General features: G+C 35.9%; 2 protein-coding genes across 3 annotated transcripts in view; one reads left to right on the forward strand and one right to left on the reverse strand.

Annotated features, from left to right (window-relative positions):
* Nucleotides 1-13507, forward strand: part of TFEC (transcription factor EC) — a 189620-nt gene that overhangs the window by 37871 nt on the left and 138242 nt on the right. The window lies entirely within an intron of this gene.
* Nucleotides 3275-4054, reverse strand: LOC117017951 (proteasome maturation protein-like). The gene has a single exon (XM_033098604.1). It carries the CDS (start codon nucleotides 4021-4023, stop codon nucleotides 3640-3642), a length of 384 nt encoding a protein of 127 aa, XP_032954495.1. The 5' UTR covers nucleotides 4024-4054; the 3' UTR covers nucleotides 3275-3639.

A 13507-nucleotide genomic window follows, 5' to 3' on the forward strand; every position in this document is an offset into this window, starting at 1 on the left:
ATCTGCTTATCCTAGAGCCTCTTCTTCTGCCCCTACAGAGACCCCACCATGATGGGATTTATAAGCTAAACCACACGTACTTACTCTAAGTCTGTTCCCTGTGGATCAGAGTAACAGGCTTGGTGAAAAACAGGTGGAGAGGGAGGTGACTGACTAGTCAATGAGCCTGGCACATAGCCAGCTGGCACTGCCAATGCTTCTTGACTGAGCACTCCAGTGATGAATGAATAAATGAGCATCAGTAACACAGTGGAGGCTCCAGAATGCCCAAAAAATGTTTCCATGGAAATCTTTTTACCTGTGTGTGTGCTCTTTAGTACTGTCAGTGCAGGTGTGCATGGATTACCTGGTCTTTTGCACCCTGCTGACATAGAGCCCAACCACCATGGCTGAAACTGATCTGTAGGGAAATGCTTTCTGAGTTCTAAACATTCAACTTACTAATGAACTTTTGTTAACCTGTGACTTTATAAGAAGTTCTTATTAAATTAAATAATAGCACAGTGCATAAAAGTCAGTTTTGAAGTGCTTAGTCACAGCAACATGTAATTAACAGTAAAAGATTAAAGTGCAAACAGGGGTCTTATCTATCCAAATACCTTTTAAACGCCAAGCTTCCTGATGATCTTTAATAAACCCTTGCAATTGTAAAAACTATTACAACTTCAGTGGCTTCAGTAAGTCTGAAGGCTCCTCCTAGAATTTATTTCCAACATTTCCCTGTAGAGAAGAAATTCTGGGAGCCTAACTATACATTTGTTACCTCTTCTGAAAATTAGGTTGTCGTTTTCTCTTTAGCACAAGAAAGGAAGGTTATTTCCTTTCCTCCCAATAGCTAAATTTTAATGAATTTTTTATTTTACTGATTTATTCTTGATTTTTTTTTTCCCCTTTCCATTTGACCTTTTGGGCCAATCACGGCTTTTAGCCAAGGATCAAAGAAATCTGAGTCCTGGCTTAGGCAAATCCTAGACTCATTTCTTTTACCTTATTTCTCTGCCTTATCTCTGTCTGGCAGAGATAATCGTCACACAATATTAATCATTTGGAATCCTGACTCCCGATATAGTGAGACTATAACACAGCATTTCTTGATAGCAAATCAATATATTTAATAGCTGTTACATTTTAAAACAGTAATTTACTTTTATTTATTTTTTGAGGTGAAATCATATAACAGAAAATTCAACATTTTAGCCATTTTAAAGTGTACAATTTAGTAACTTCCAGTACATTCACAATAATGTGCAGAAAGTATCACTATCTAATTCCAAAACATTTTCATCACCCCAAAGGAAAGTTCTTACCCAGTAAGAAGTCATTCTCTATTTCTCTCTTCTACCAGCCCCTGGTAACTGTGAATCTTCTTTTTCTCTATGGGGTTTGCCTATGCTGAAGATTTCATACAACGAAATCTTTTTGTGTCTGTCTCCTTTCACTTACATATTGTGATTTTTTGTGTCTGGTTTCTTTCACTTATAATATTTTCTAGGCCTATCCTTGTAATATGTATCAGTACTGCATTCCTTTTTTTGTGGCTGAATAATATTCCATTAATTTATACAATGCATTTAGCTTATCCGTTCATCTGTCGGTGGGTATGTAGATTGCTTCCACTTCGTGACGGACAGCGCTGCCATGAACATTCATGTCCAAGTTGTGATTTTCAGTTCTATGTACTATATTTAACTGTTAAAGAACCTACTTTTATTTTCACACATGCTAAATATTCATTATTAGTTAGAAAGTTATTAGATAGGATTTATTATGCAACCATGAAGATTATTTATAAATGATGTGTTGGGCTGGCTGTTGCTCTATTAGCTCCTGTCTCTCTGTATTCAATAGTAAGGCTCCAAAGACACAGTAACTTAGACAGTTTAAGGAAACGTGTAATAGCATTTCTTCAAAATTACTTAGGCATCTTTCTCCATTCTGTGCTTTCATTCAGCAAACGTTTATTTGGTTTCAGCTGTGCATCAAGAGTAATTTTAGGAACTGGGGATAGAGGCAGAAAGACAAATATATTTGCCCTAATGGAACTGCAAGTAAGAAAGGAGAGAAGATGTTAGATATACAGAAGAGCTGTGAAGAAAATGCTGCAGGGAATCAGTATTCTCTATCACTGACTATAAAGTCAGTGCTTCTCAAATTTCTATGTGCATGCTATCACCCGGGGATGTTGTTAGACTACAGATTTGAATTTGGTAGGTTTGGGTGTAGCGTGAGAGTTTCTCTTTCCTACAAATTCCCAGGTGATGCCATGCTGCTTTGTGCAGACAGAGAAGGCCTTACTCTTTAGTAAGTGGACTTTCAGCAAGGATATGAATGGAGAATATGTGTCAGGAGCCAGCCAAGGAAAAACCTGGGGAAGAAAATCCCAGGAAGAGAAATCAGCTTTTGCCAAGGCTCTTTGTAGGGTGTGGGCTTGGTGCACCTGAGGGGAAGTGACGTGGAGCAGCAATTCCATCTCCTTCCCTGACACATAGGAGCTACACAGACATAGAACATGCCAGAATCTCTCGACGGCCTGTTATACCAGTCACAGCCTATTCCTCAGCAACTGACGAACAAATCATTCCTAGATGAAAATATACCTTCACATCAGCTTCCTTTATCTCGTCCAATATACTTTTGCAAAGGTATTCTCTTCTCTCATACAATTTATTACAACTCTAATTTCTTTTTAACCTTTAGCTCTTTTTTTTTTTTTGGTATCTTGCCCTTTTCACTTACCATTGCGAGCATTTCCAATGTAATCAACTATTCTGAAACATGATTTTTAATGGATATATAAAGTATATTTAAAAGTTCCTGGATTTATGTAGTTTTTATTGTCTTAATTCTTTGAGGGGGTATTATAAACAAGACTATGATGAATTTTGTTATATATAAATCTAATGGCACATCTTTGATTAGTTCTTTTTTTTTTTTTTTTTTTTAATTGACATCTGCTCGTTACTTTATTTAATTTTTCACTGTAAAGACAAGACCCAAATCAAAACCTCTAAACTTATACTTTTCCACTTGAAAGAAGCAAAAAATAGGCTATAATTCTAAAGTAAGTTCAATAAAGCAACTATTACTCTTATGAGCATTACTGAAACAAGGTAAAACACAAATATCTGATTTTATACCTAAATTGAAGTGTTGCCAGTGAAATCAATTACAGATGTTTACTCTGAAATATGCTACTGTGAAGGCTGGAGACTCAAATACCGGTAATTTTTATTCAAAATTAAATGTATGGACTACCCAGAAAACAGGTTGAACTGGAACCTGAAGACGATTTTATAATATTCATTCAAAACAATTTTTTAAAGACATAGGTTATTGTTTTAATATAAACCAGGAGTTTTAAAATCATCTCTAGTGTTTTCAACTGTCGCATGGCCATAAACCGAAGAACCAAATACTTTCAAATGATCAGATATTATTTAGGCAACAATCCTCATGTGTTGTGTACATAAAATTATAGTAAAAAGACGACTATAAACAAGATGTAGCCCCTCTGTTTTCACGGACAGCATACTGCATTACAGTAAACCGAGTTTATATTCCACCATCAAGTGTGGTTCTCCCATTAGTTCACTTTGTGACGGGTCATTAAGAATATCTTCAAATCCAATAGTCTCATCATTACCCCTCAAAATATCCAGTGAAAGGTTTGAGCTTGGAAGAAATGGAAGACGCTGAACCTGTTTCCTCATCTGAGAACCGGGTACCACCACCTCCCTCTCCAACTTGCAGTACGATGTGCTGCTGCACCGCCTTGAATTCCATTTGCAACTTGAGTGGAGCAAACAGACCCTGGATGTTTCTCAGTGTGGAAAAATTCATTTTATCTTGGTTGAGCTGGAAATTTTTTTCTGATAATTCAAGAGGATGACTGGGCAAGAGTTCATTTTTCACACAAGAAAAACCTTTTCGAAGAAGATCATGACTTTCAAAAGGTCCACTTGCTGAAAGTTCAGTAACAGGAATACTGTCCTTTAGCTGAGATCCAAGTCCTCTGGCATTCATCTTCAACCCGCTCTGCGAACAGCCTCTCAGCCCAGTTGATTAGTTCTTTTATTTAGAAACATAATAACTGGACTTTTGGTTAACAAAGCTTAATTACCCTTCAGAAAAAAATGTTTTAATTTATATTTGTACTATCAGTAAACAGTCCTTATTTTACTCCCTTTTCCTTCATATAAACTGGTAGTGTAATTTGTTTCTTTTTACTTTTCATTGAGATATACTCTACATACAATAAAATTCATTGTCTTAAAGTGTATGATTAAGTGGTTTTTAAAGTATATTCTTAAGTTTGTACATGTAATTTTTTAAAAAATTGTTAAATTTATTGTGTTTAAACTCTTATTATTTACATGTTTTTTAAATTTTGGTTTGTTGTTTCCCAGGCTTTCTATGTAGTTATTTGTATCACTTACAAATAATAATCATGTATTCTTTCTATCACTTTTAACTCATTTCTCTTCCCTGACCTACTGCATTGGTTGGATCCATGTTTTTCTCAATGATTGCTAAGACTAATTTACTACATGATATAGATATTTAGAAGCACACGTTTTGAAGTCAAATTGATCTGGATTTAATATTCCACTTAGTAAGTGGGTAGCATGGAGCAAGTTACTTGTTATTGTTGAGTTTCAGTTTCTCCATTTGATCACAATAAGCCTTAATAAATCAACTTATTGAAAATGTTGAAGGAGATAGAAGATATAAAGTGTTTGACAAGTGTTCAATATATTCATATAGTGATTTTGATTCTTTTTCCACGAAATTTTAAAAATCAATGCTGCCTACAAAAAAAACCCCAAAAAACAAAAAAACCAAAAACAAACAAACAAACAAAAAAAACTGTGGAAAGATGATACACAATAGAAGATTTGGGCTACTATTAAATTATACTCATATAAATATAGCTGTTGAGCAGTTTCCTCCAGACATCCTTGAGCCAGACTGTCTCTACCTTTTCTACACAGATACCGTGTTTCCCCGAAAATAAGACCAGGTCTTATATTAATTTTTGCTCCAAAAGATGCATTAGGGCTTGTGTTCAGGGGATGTCATCCTGAAAAATCATGCTAGGGCTTATTTTCCAGTTAAGTCTCATTTTTTGGGAAACACAGTATTTATGTGTTTTATTTTGCTTCCTACCTGTAGCCAGGATCTCATTACACCAGCTCAGAACTAGAGCTGTTTATGTCGTTAAAAACCTCCAGAGAATCTGCATTCTCCCTTGGATAACCCACAGCCTTTATAGCCATAAATTCTTAATCTCTAAATTAGATACCTCCGACTGTACTTTTGGACTTTTCTCTTTGGTATTGTAATCTTTCATAATATGTAACCGAGTTTGTTTTCATTAGAGAAAGACTGTTAGACTGTACTAATCATGTTTAAATCCTTTAAATATAGCTCACTTATTACATTGAACATAATGGGGTAGCGCTGACCAATTGTGTACAGGTACAGGATTTACCACGAGGGGTAAAGGAGGTGCCAGAAAGCCTTTACGTTAATTTCCCCATCAGGAAAGGACGCCAGCAGGCAGGCAGTTGATCAGAAACCCTTTTAACTTTTTGTGATACAGACACAATCAGCTGGTTACTTTTAATATGTAATTGAGCACAAACATCTTAGTGAGAGCTTAATAAAGTAGATTATTTTGGAATTTGCAAACATTTTACTGTTCTGAATATATTTGAAATGGAGGAAATAAATAATTGACTAGAAAGTTCTAGTGTTTTCTAAATGCTGAGAAATGTGTTTTCTTTGTTTGACTGACCATCATCAGCAGTATAAAGGGATGACTCAGAGACAGGGTGAGTGAGATGTCTATTCTCATCCCAAGTCAAGGCATACACTGAAAAATTGCTTCAGGCCATAACTGTGGCATGCCATGGGTTAAATAAAGGTCAACTCCAAGTGAAAAATAAAAATCAGTTGATCTTTTGGTGCTAAAGGGGCAAAATAGTTATCATTTTAGATGCTTTTAGTGCTCTTATAATTCAAGGATTTTGGATTTCTTTTTTCCTCAGCTGAGAATTTTCAGGCCAGTGGTGTCCATAATGTATACCTGTGCCTTGGGGCATTTTGAAGGGGAAGAGAAGAAAATTTACAATATTTTTAAACATGTTCTTACCTACACAGGCTCTTGCATGATATTTAATAACTCAGTGATGTGGCAGCCCTCAGGGGCTGACAGTGCTTTTTATATTTAAATTGATTGTCATTTGGAACACAAGTATCTAGAGAACTGGGTTCCATCTTTAACTCACTGTTTATTGCTATAAAAGATATCTAAATGCAGAGTTGTAATTATTTTTTAATATTTTTTCTAACTAATTTGTCTTCATTAGAGGGGTGGTTCAACGTTGTGGAGTAAGTTTGTCAGTCAATGGGAGCTCAGGAGCTCCATGTCCATCTGGGTTTTAATCTTGGAGCCATCACATTCTTTAGACAAGGAAAAAGGTACCTGCCTGACAGAGTGTTGAAAGGATTGCCTCTGAGGGTTCACATGATGTGACCATCACATAGTAAGAGTTTATTAAAGGTCAACTTGTATTACGGTTATTATTATCCCTGCTCTGTAACTTCTGCAAAGGAAATACTGTAAGCAGCAAAAAATCAAATAGAGGGCTATCCAATTATCTGGTTAATTCTGACACATACTAACAGCTGCATTACCAATGCCATTGGGTGCTGTGTGATGAAGAGGCATGTGGGTGATGGAGACACTGGACACATTGTGATCAGTGGTGGGAGATTTTCTTGTGTTACCTTTGTAATTCAGGTAATTCTCAAAAAGCAATCGGCTTAGCCAAGGAGATCAGGTGAGAGGTAGGTAGATAGCCTTTTAATAATTCTCAGGACAAATCGTATTTAATATATTTCTACCATAATTCATTTGTTTGTGGGTCCAAAAGTGCGAGTGAAGTTTCTGCATATCTTTGCTGGAGATAATGACAAAGGACAGACTCTTCCAAAAGTGGTGTCTGCTCCAGATTAAATGAGCAGGGTTCCACCGATTCCCCTTCTTTTGGTTAAAAGATGTTGATTGTTATATTTTTTTGCATACGCCGAAAGGAAAAAAACAGCAACACAAAACCAAACATTGTGGAATCAAATGCTCTTCTCTCATTTTAAGAAAAGCCCCTCCTATAGGAATACAAAAATGGGTGATTTTTCCTATTAAAAACTGTCTCTACTGTAGAAAAAGTCTTCCTATGTCTAGTGATATAGGATCATGAAAATAAGGTTCATTGCAGATCATGCCAGACAAAACAGAGAGCCTGAGAGTTGAAGAATCAGTCGACCCTTCCAATAAGAATTAGCCTGAAATTAATGTCCACTTTTGCAACAGAAGTTCTTATTTGTTTATTCATAGTATAGTAGATTCCATTATTTTTAGAGTTGTAAGGGGCCTTACAGGCACTGCACACAAAAGATGGCCAGTAAATATTTGCTGAATAAATGCATGAGTATTTAAATGTGCCTCTCATTGTTGAAATCCATTCTGTATTTTCTATACTACAGAGAGTCATTTCGCCTGTGCTTGAACATTCTAATGAACTGAAAGCCTACAAAACTCCAAGGCAGCCTTTTTCATTGGTGGATCACTCTAATTATTATTTTATATATATATATATATTTTTTTTTCAGCCAGATTTTATCACTGTGTAATTTCTACCCTTAGGTTTTAGTTTGGTTTTATGGGGTAACATTAAAATAAATCTACTTCCCCTTTCACATGAAAGTTCTTTACATATTTCAAGAAAGCTAATATGTCCTCATAATTCTTTTCTTCTCCAAGCTAAACTACTGTTTTCCAGATAAGAGTGTTTCCAGTTCCCTATCCATCCTTGTTCTTCTTCTTTTTCTGTTTTTCTTTTTTTAAATCTTTGGTTAAAGTTTCTAATATATTTATTTATTTTATCATCTACTGTGTAAATGAGTAAATCTTAAACAAGCAGCTGTGATAGCTATTTTCTACATACTGTTTTATTCAGTCCTCACACCAGCCATGTAAAATAGGTTTTTCCCAACAAAACTCTAAGTCAAGCCCACTCAGATAAGAGGCATGATTTGGATTCATAATGGCTTTAAATAACCACCAAACTTTGTGTAAGTAATTTATCCTTTGTACACCTCAGTTTTCTTCTCAGTAAAATGGGAATTATAATGATTCCTACTTTGTAAGGCTGTCATGAAAATTAAATAAGTTAATATTTGTAAAGCACTTAGAAAAGCATCTGGCCAATAAAAAGCATTTTAAGTGTCCGTGAAGTAAGCAATGGTAGTTTATGCTTTCACTCTATACCATACTCCCTACCTATAATGTTTCTTTTAAAATGGGTTTGGTATGCTGAACGAAGGTCCCCCAGATATGTCCATATCCTAATCCCTGGAACCTGTGGCTATTACCTTATATGACAAAAGGCACCTTGCAGATGTGACTATTGTATTTTTTCTATGTATAATGCACACTTTTTTGCTCAAATTTGTGAGGGAAAAATAAGGATGCACATTATACATGGATAGCACTAATTCCATATCTATATAAATGTTTTTTTTATGCTTATTAGTTAAAAGTGTAACTCTAGAAATTAATAACAATATCTGTATGCAAAATAATACCCTGGAATACAATAATCAGTTTTGTTGAATTTATGACGACCTTGCAATAACAAAGAGTTCTTGGCCTTTTATATGATGCATAAATATTGTAAATTTTTTACTGGTACATAAAATTTCTTGTACCTTGTATCTGTTCTTGTGTTTTGTAATCACTTGTTACATAAAATTTCTTGTACCAAAATATGTTTAAAAATAAATGCTAAAATTCCTTTATAATACAAAAACAAGTACCTAAATGTAAACAAATAAAAATTTGATTTAAAAAATTAAAACAAAAGATATTTTTCCCTGAAAGTTTGGGCCAAAAAAATGGGTGGGCATTATACACAGGAGAGCATTATACACGGCAAAATATGGTAAGTGAAGGACCTTGACATGGGGAGATTATCCTGGATTATCCAGGTGGGCCCAATGTAATTGCAAGAGTCCTTATAAGAAGGGCATATGACTACGGAAGCAGAGGTTGGAGTGACATACTTAGAAGATGGAGGAAGGAGCCACAAGCCAATACAGGCAGCCTCTGGAATCTGAATAAAACAGGAAATGGACCCTCCTCTGGAGCCTCCAGAAGGACCCAGCCCTGGTGACACCTTGACTTTAGCCCAAGGAAACTGATTTCAGACGTCTGCCTATAATGATAAGAGAGAGAGAAAAAAATTAAGCTACCAAGTTTTTGGTAATTGTTTTACAGTATCCACAGGAAACTAATACAGTGGGTATCCAAAACTGTTTGAAACCTTGTGTTGGAAAGAATGCAAATATAAAGAAATTGAGTTACTTTTGTGATGAGTATCAGGCATTGTATCCTAGTCAACATATAGGAAAATGCATTTTTCATTCAGAAGTTTCCCAACTGCATGTCAGAAAGAGGCTTAATTAACAGAAAGCCACACTTCTCATCAGATCTGCCCTATGTCGCCTCCTTTGCTTGCATGTTACCAGTGCTCATGACAATCAGTGTGGGCGAAATTTTTCTCATGTGGCGCCCTTGTCTTCATGCTCTGTCAAATGTCCTCCCATCTTCCTTATCCTTGGCACTCCTTTTAGATTTTTGACAGTGAGACGCTGCAATGTCTCTTCCTAGCTGGTGTCTTTCTTTTAGTCTCTCAAATGTTTGTGGACTTCTGTCTTCACTGAGGGAGTCTCTGATATTTCTTATTGTTGTTGCTGCTCTTGTGAAGCTTCAGTTTCTCTAGGGGGCAGAAGAAATGCCTTTCATCCAGCTCTGCTTCCCATGGCACAAATTTGCATGTTTTGGGAAGCCGCATCTTTCTATGTTCCTGACATTTGATGGGAATGTGCAGAAAGCCTCCGTGTCTTTGGGAATCTTACCCAATTCCCCGTACGGTGTAGACAGCTGTCAAATGTGAAGAAGAGGATCTCTGCTTTTAGAAAAACAGACCTGTTACCTTTCCTCTCCACAAATTATCACAGACCTACATACACCGAGTAATTCATGCCAAGTTCTCACTTTTGTCATTTCTTTTGTTTCTGTTTTTGTTTACAAGGCCACAAAAACACTGTTTGGACACTTTGAAACTTTGGTCAATGGAAGTCTCCAAATCTATTCCATATGAATGATGAACATGGGTATTTCCCACCTTGTATCTATTTAAATTTGGAACCCAAATGAAATGTTGTCCATTTTCCACTTCAATGGGTTTGGCCTATTAGTCTATGCTACCACACTATTAATAATTATAGTAATTTATTGAGTCTCTACCATATGTCAAGTACTATTAGGGGTGTAATGTATTAAATTGTTATTAATAATGCTTACTAAATCATGTTATAATAATAATAATTAAGATAATAACAATTTTATTTTTAAATGCTGATTTTGTCATTCAGTGTGAATGTTATTTCTCCCAACTTATCTTTTCCCCCCATATTTGAGTCACATCCATTCCATGTATTTCTGTAAATCCTGTTAAATATGTTAAACAGCAACAGATGAATGAAAGGTTCTTTGACCACAAAGGTTCTATAATGTTACAAATGTTACTCATGGTCAGTTTACAAAATCCTGTTTGTTTGTCTCAAAAGGGACTAAAATATAGGCATCTGAGGCTCAAGAGCTATTTTCAATATACAGCATCAATAAGTGAAAATCTTGGGAAATATTAGGTTCGTGTTGAATTTTTATATTTTTTATTTTTATTGGGAAATATTGGGGAACAGTGTGTTGTTCTAGGACCCATCAGCTCCACGGCAAGTCATTGTTTTCAATCTAGTTGTGGAGGGCACAGCCGACTGGCCCATGTGGTTATTGAACAGGCAATCCTGGTGTTATGGACCCTGCACTGTAACCACTGAGCAAACTGGTTGCCCCACATGTTGAATTCTTAATCAGCTTTCTTTGGAAATGGTAGTTTTAACAACTTTGAATCTAATAATTGACCTCACACAGGTTTATTTTATTAATGAGCATATTATAAGAGACCTTATGAAATGCTTTGCTGAAATTGAGAATTACTGATAGGATGTTATGATCCTCCTGCAAATCACCTTAGGAAGACAAATCACTAATTACATTTTGTAGAATGGTCTGTTAGATTCACAACAAATTACCACAAACTGGGTGACTTAAAACAACAGAAGTTTGTTCTCCTGTATTCTGGAGTCCAAAATCAGGTTGTTAGCAGGAGTTATCCTTTGGGGGGCTCAATGGGAGGTTTCTCTGCTTCTGCTCAGTGCAGTCCCAATTTCTGCCTCTGTCTTCACCCGGTGAAATTTCCTGCATCTCTGTGTCTCATCTCTTCTTCCTATAAGACACCAGACATGTGGATTACTTATCCTACTCCAATATGATTGCATCTTCACTTGCAATTAAATGACATCTGCAAAGGCTCTATTATGAAATAAGATCATACTTACAAATACCAGAGGTTAGGACTTCCAGATATTGATTTTTTTGGGGTGTATAAGAACACAATTCAACCCACAACAAATAGGGAAAAAGAAAAGTCAGTGAAGTGACCAGGACATACATACAAAACATGAACCTAGCACTTTCGCCTTCATACAGTACTCTTTTGACTCCAGGTCCTAGTGAAGTCTTTATTTTTCATGACTTCATAGACTGTTTAATAATCTGCTGTAGAATTTCATGGGAACTAAAAATCAAGCTCACTAGTCCTTGGTTTCCAAATCTATCATTTCCCATTTTAATAAGTTACTCTTATCATTAACTTTGGTTCCTCAAATACTTTTTTTGTTTCCAAGCTCATATAACTGTTCTGGGCAGGGACAATTTAATTTATTCAGATTGGTTTGCTGATCCTTTATTACTTTCACTCCTATATTGGGCTTTAATTTTATTTTAATGATTGTTCTATATAATCCAGTCTAAAGCATTATTCAGAATTGAGCAGTTCTGCCTTTTGCATGTTATCCATTTTCCTGGGCTGTAGTTTGTCACAGAAATTGTTAGTCTATTCCTAGATTCAGCTTCTCTTTACAGTTCTTCTGCTGTCTTCCACTAAAGAGTTGGTAGTTCAAAGTGGGGCACAAATGATTGAGTGTACAAATTAGTTAACCAATCAACCAATTGATAATTGTTGAATTCCTATTTGTGCCAGAGGTTGTATGAGATGGGGACTCCAACCATGTAAGAAACAACATATGAGAATTCTTGCCCTTGAGGAGCTTGCATTTTAGCATGAGGGGCATAGAAGATGAAACAGACAAGTGGAATAGTGCATGGTAACTTCTGTGGAAATCGTAGAGCGAAGGTGTTGCCTGTATACAGGAGGAATCCCTTACCCAGCTTTGAAATAATTGCTAATACCACACTTTTGTAATTAGGCATATTTCCTCAAATATTGTTCTCTTATTATTCTAGATTATTACCTACTTTTTGAAGGCACATGCTCCACTGACATATCCTGCTATGCCTAAGACTGGAGTTATCACACTGAGCATCCAATATATGTGTTTGCCTTACAATAATGTGCAGGATACTATAAAATAAGAAGAGCACTATTAGAGTTGAGCAACATTAACTTCTTTTTTTTTTTGCAGGTTTATATCAATGATACAGTTCTCTAGAGGAAAAGCAGGAAGCAAAGATTGGTATCATATAACAGCTTAAATCAGAGTTTTTCTAAGAGAGATTATTTAAAGATATACATTAGAGCATTAATTCTAAATTCCCTAGGGTATGTTTGTTTAATGCAGCAACTCCACATTATTACAATGTCTTATGTAGCATGAGATTTTACAGAGACTAGAAAGAAGAAGATGTTTTTCCAGATACAGTGAACCGTAGTATGGGTGGCCATTAGCTACCCGTTCAGTTCCTCCAGCAGCTTCCTTGTTTTACTTTCATGGCTTTTTAAGAGGTTACTTCTAGGACAGCACCTCTCTTCAGTCTGCAATAGCTCAAGTCAGAAACGGACGGGGGAAATGTGGTATCTATTGTGGTCTGTTTTTCTGTGTGACAGTTGTTCCTATTTTGTGTTTGTTTCTCTTTTAATGAGGATACAACTTTCATCCAGGGAGATGTATGGGTCACTTGTTAGTGCGCTTAAATGTACTGAGGCAGTCCACCAGCTGGCAACTGTGACTTGTAGCTGAATTATTTTTGCACAGCGAATGGTTTTCCTTTTGACATATTTTAATATACTTGCACACTGAGAGCAAGAGTGGGTGAACAGAAAACAGACTGTTTTATTAACCCAGCAGTCACCTTTGAGGTTTGTACATGTCCACTTTTTTTCTTGCCTTTGTACATAATCCCAAGAGACTGATACCTGGCTTTGCTCAGAATAACAAAGTCAGACACAAATCTCCAAACACAATTGTCAGCTGCATGCCAACTGTTTCTTCTCATCTTTTTTTTTTTAAACTTGAACAT

Source organism: Rhinolophus ferrumequinum, chromosome 26 (assembly GCF_004115265.2).
Source record: "Rhinolophus ferrumequinum isolate MPI-CBG mRhiFer1 chromosome 26, mRhiFer1_v1.p, whole genome shotgun sequence".
In the NCBI taxonomy this organism is placed as follows: domain Eukaryota; kingdom Metazoa; phylum Chordata; class Mammalia; order Chiroptera; family Rhinolophidae; genus Rhinolophus; species Rhinolophus ferrumequinum.

What these genes read in the sequence shown, in the direction of transcription:
- LOC117017951 (XM_033098604.1), bottom strand. Translation starts at nt 4,023, where the DNA reads ATGAATGCCAGAGGACTTGGATCTCAGCTAAAGGACAGTATTCCTGTT.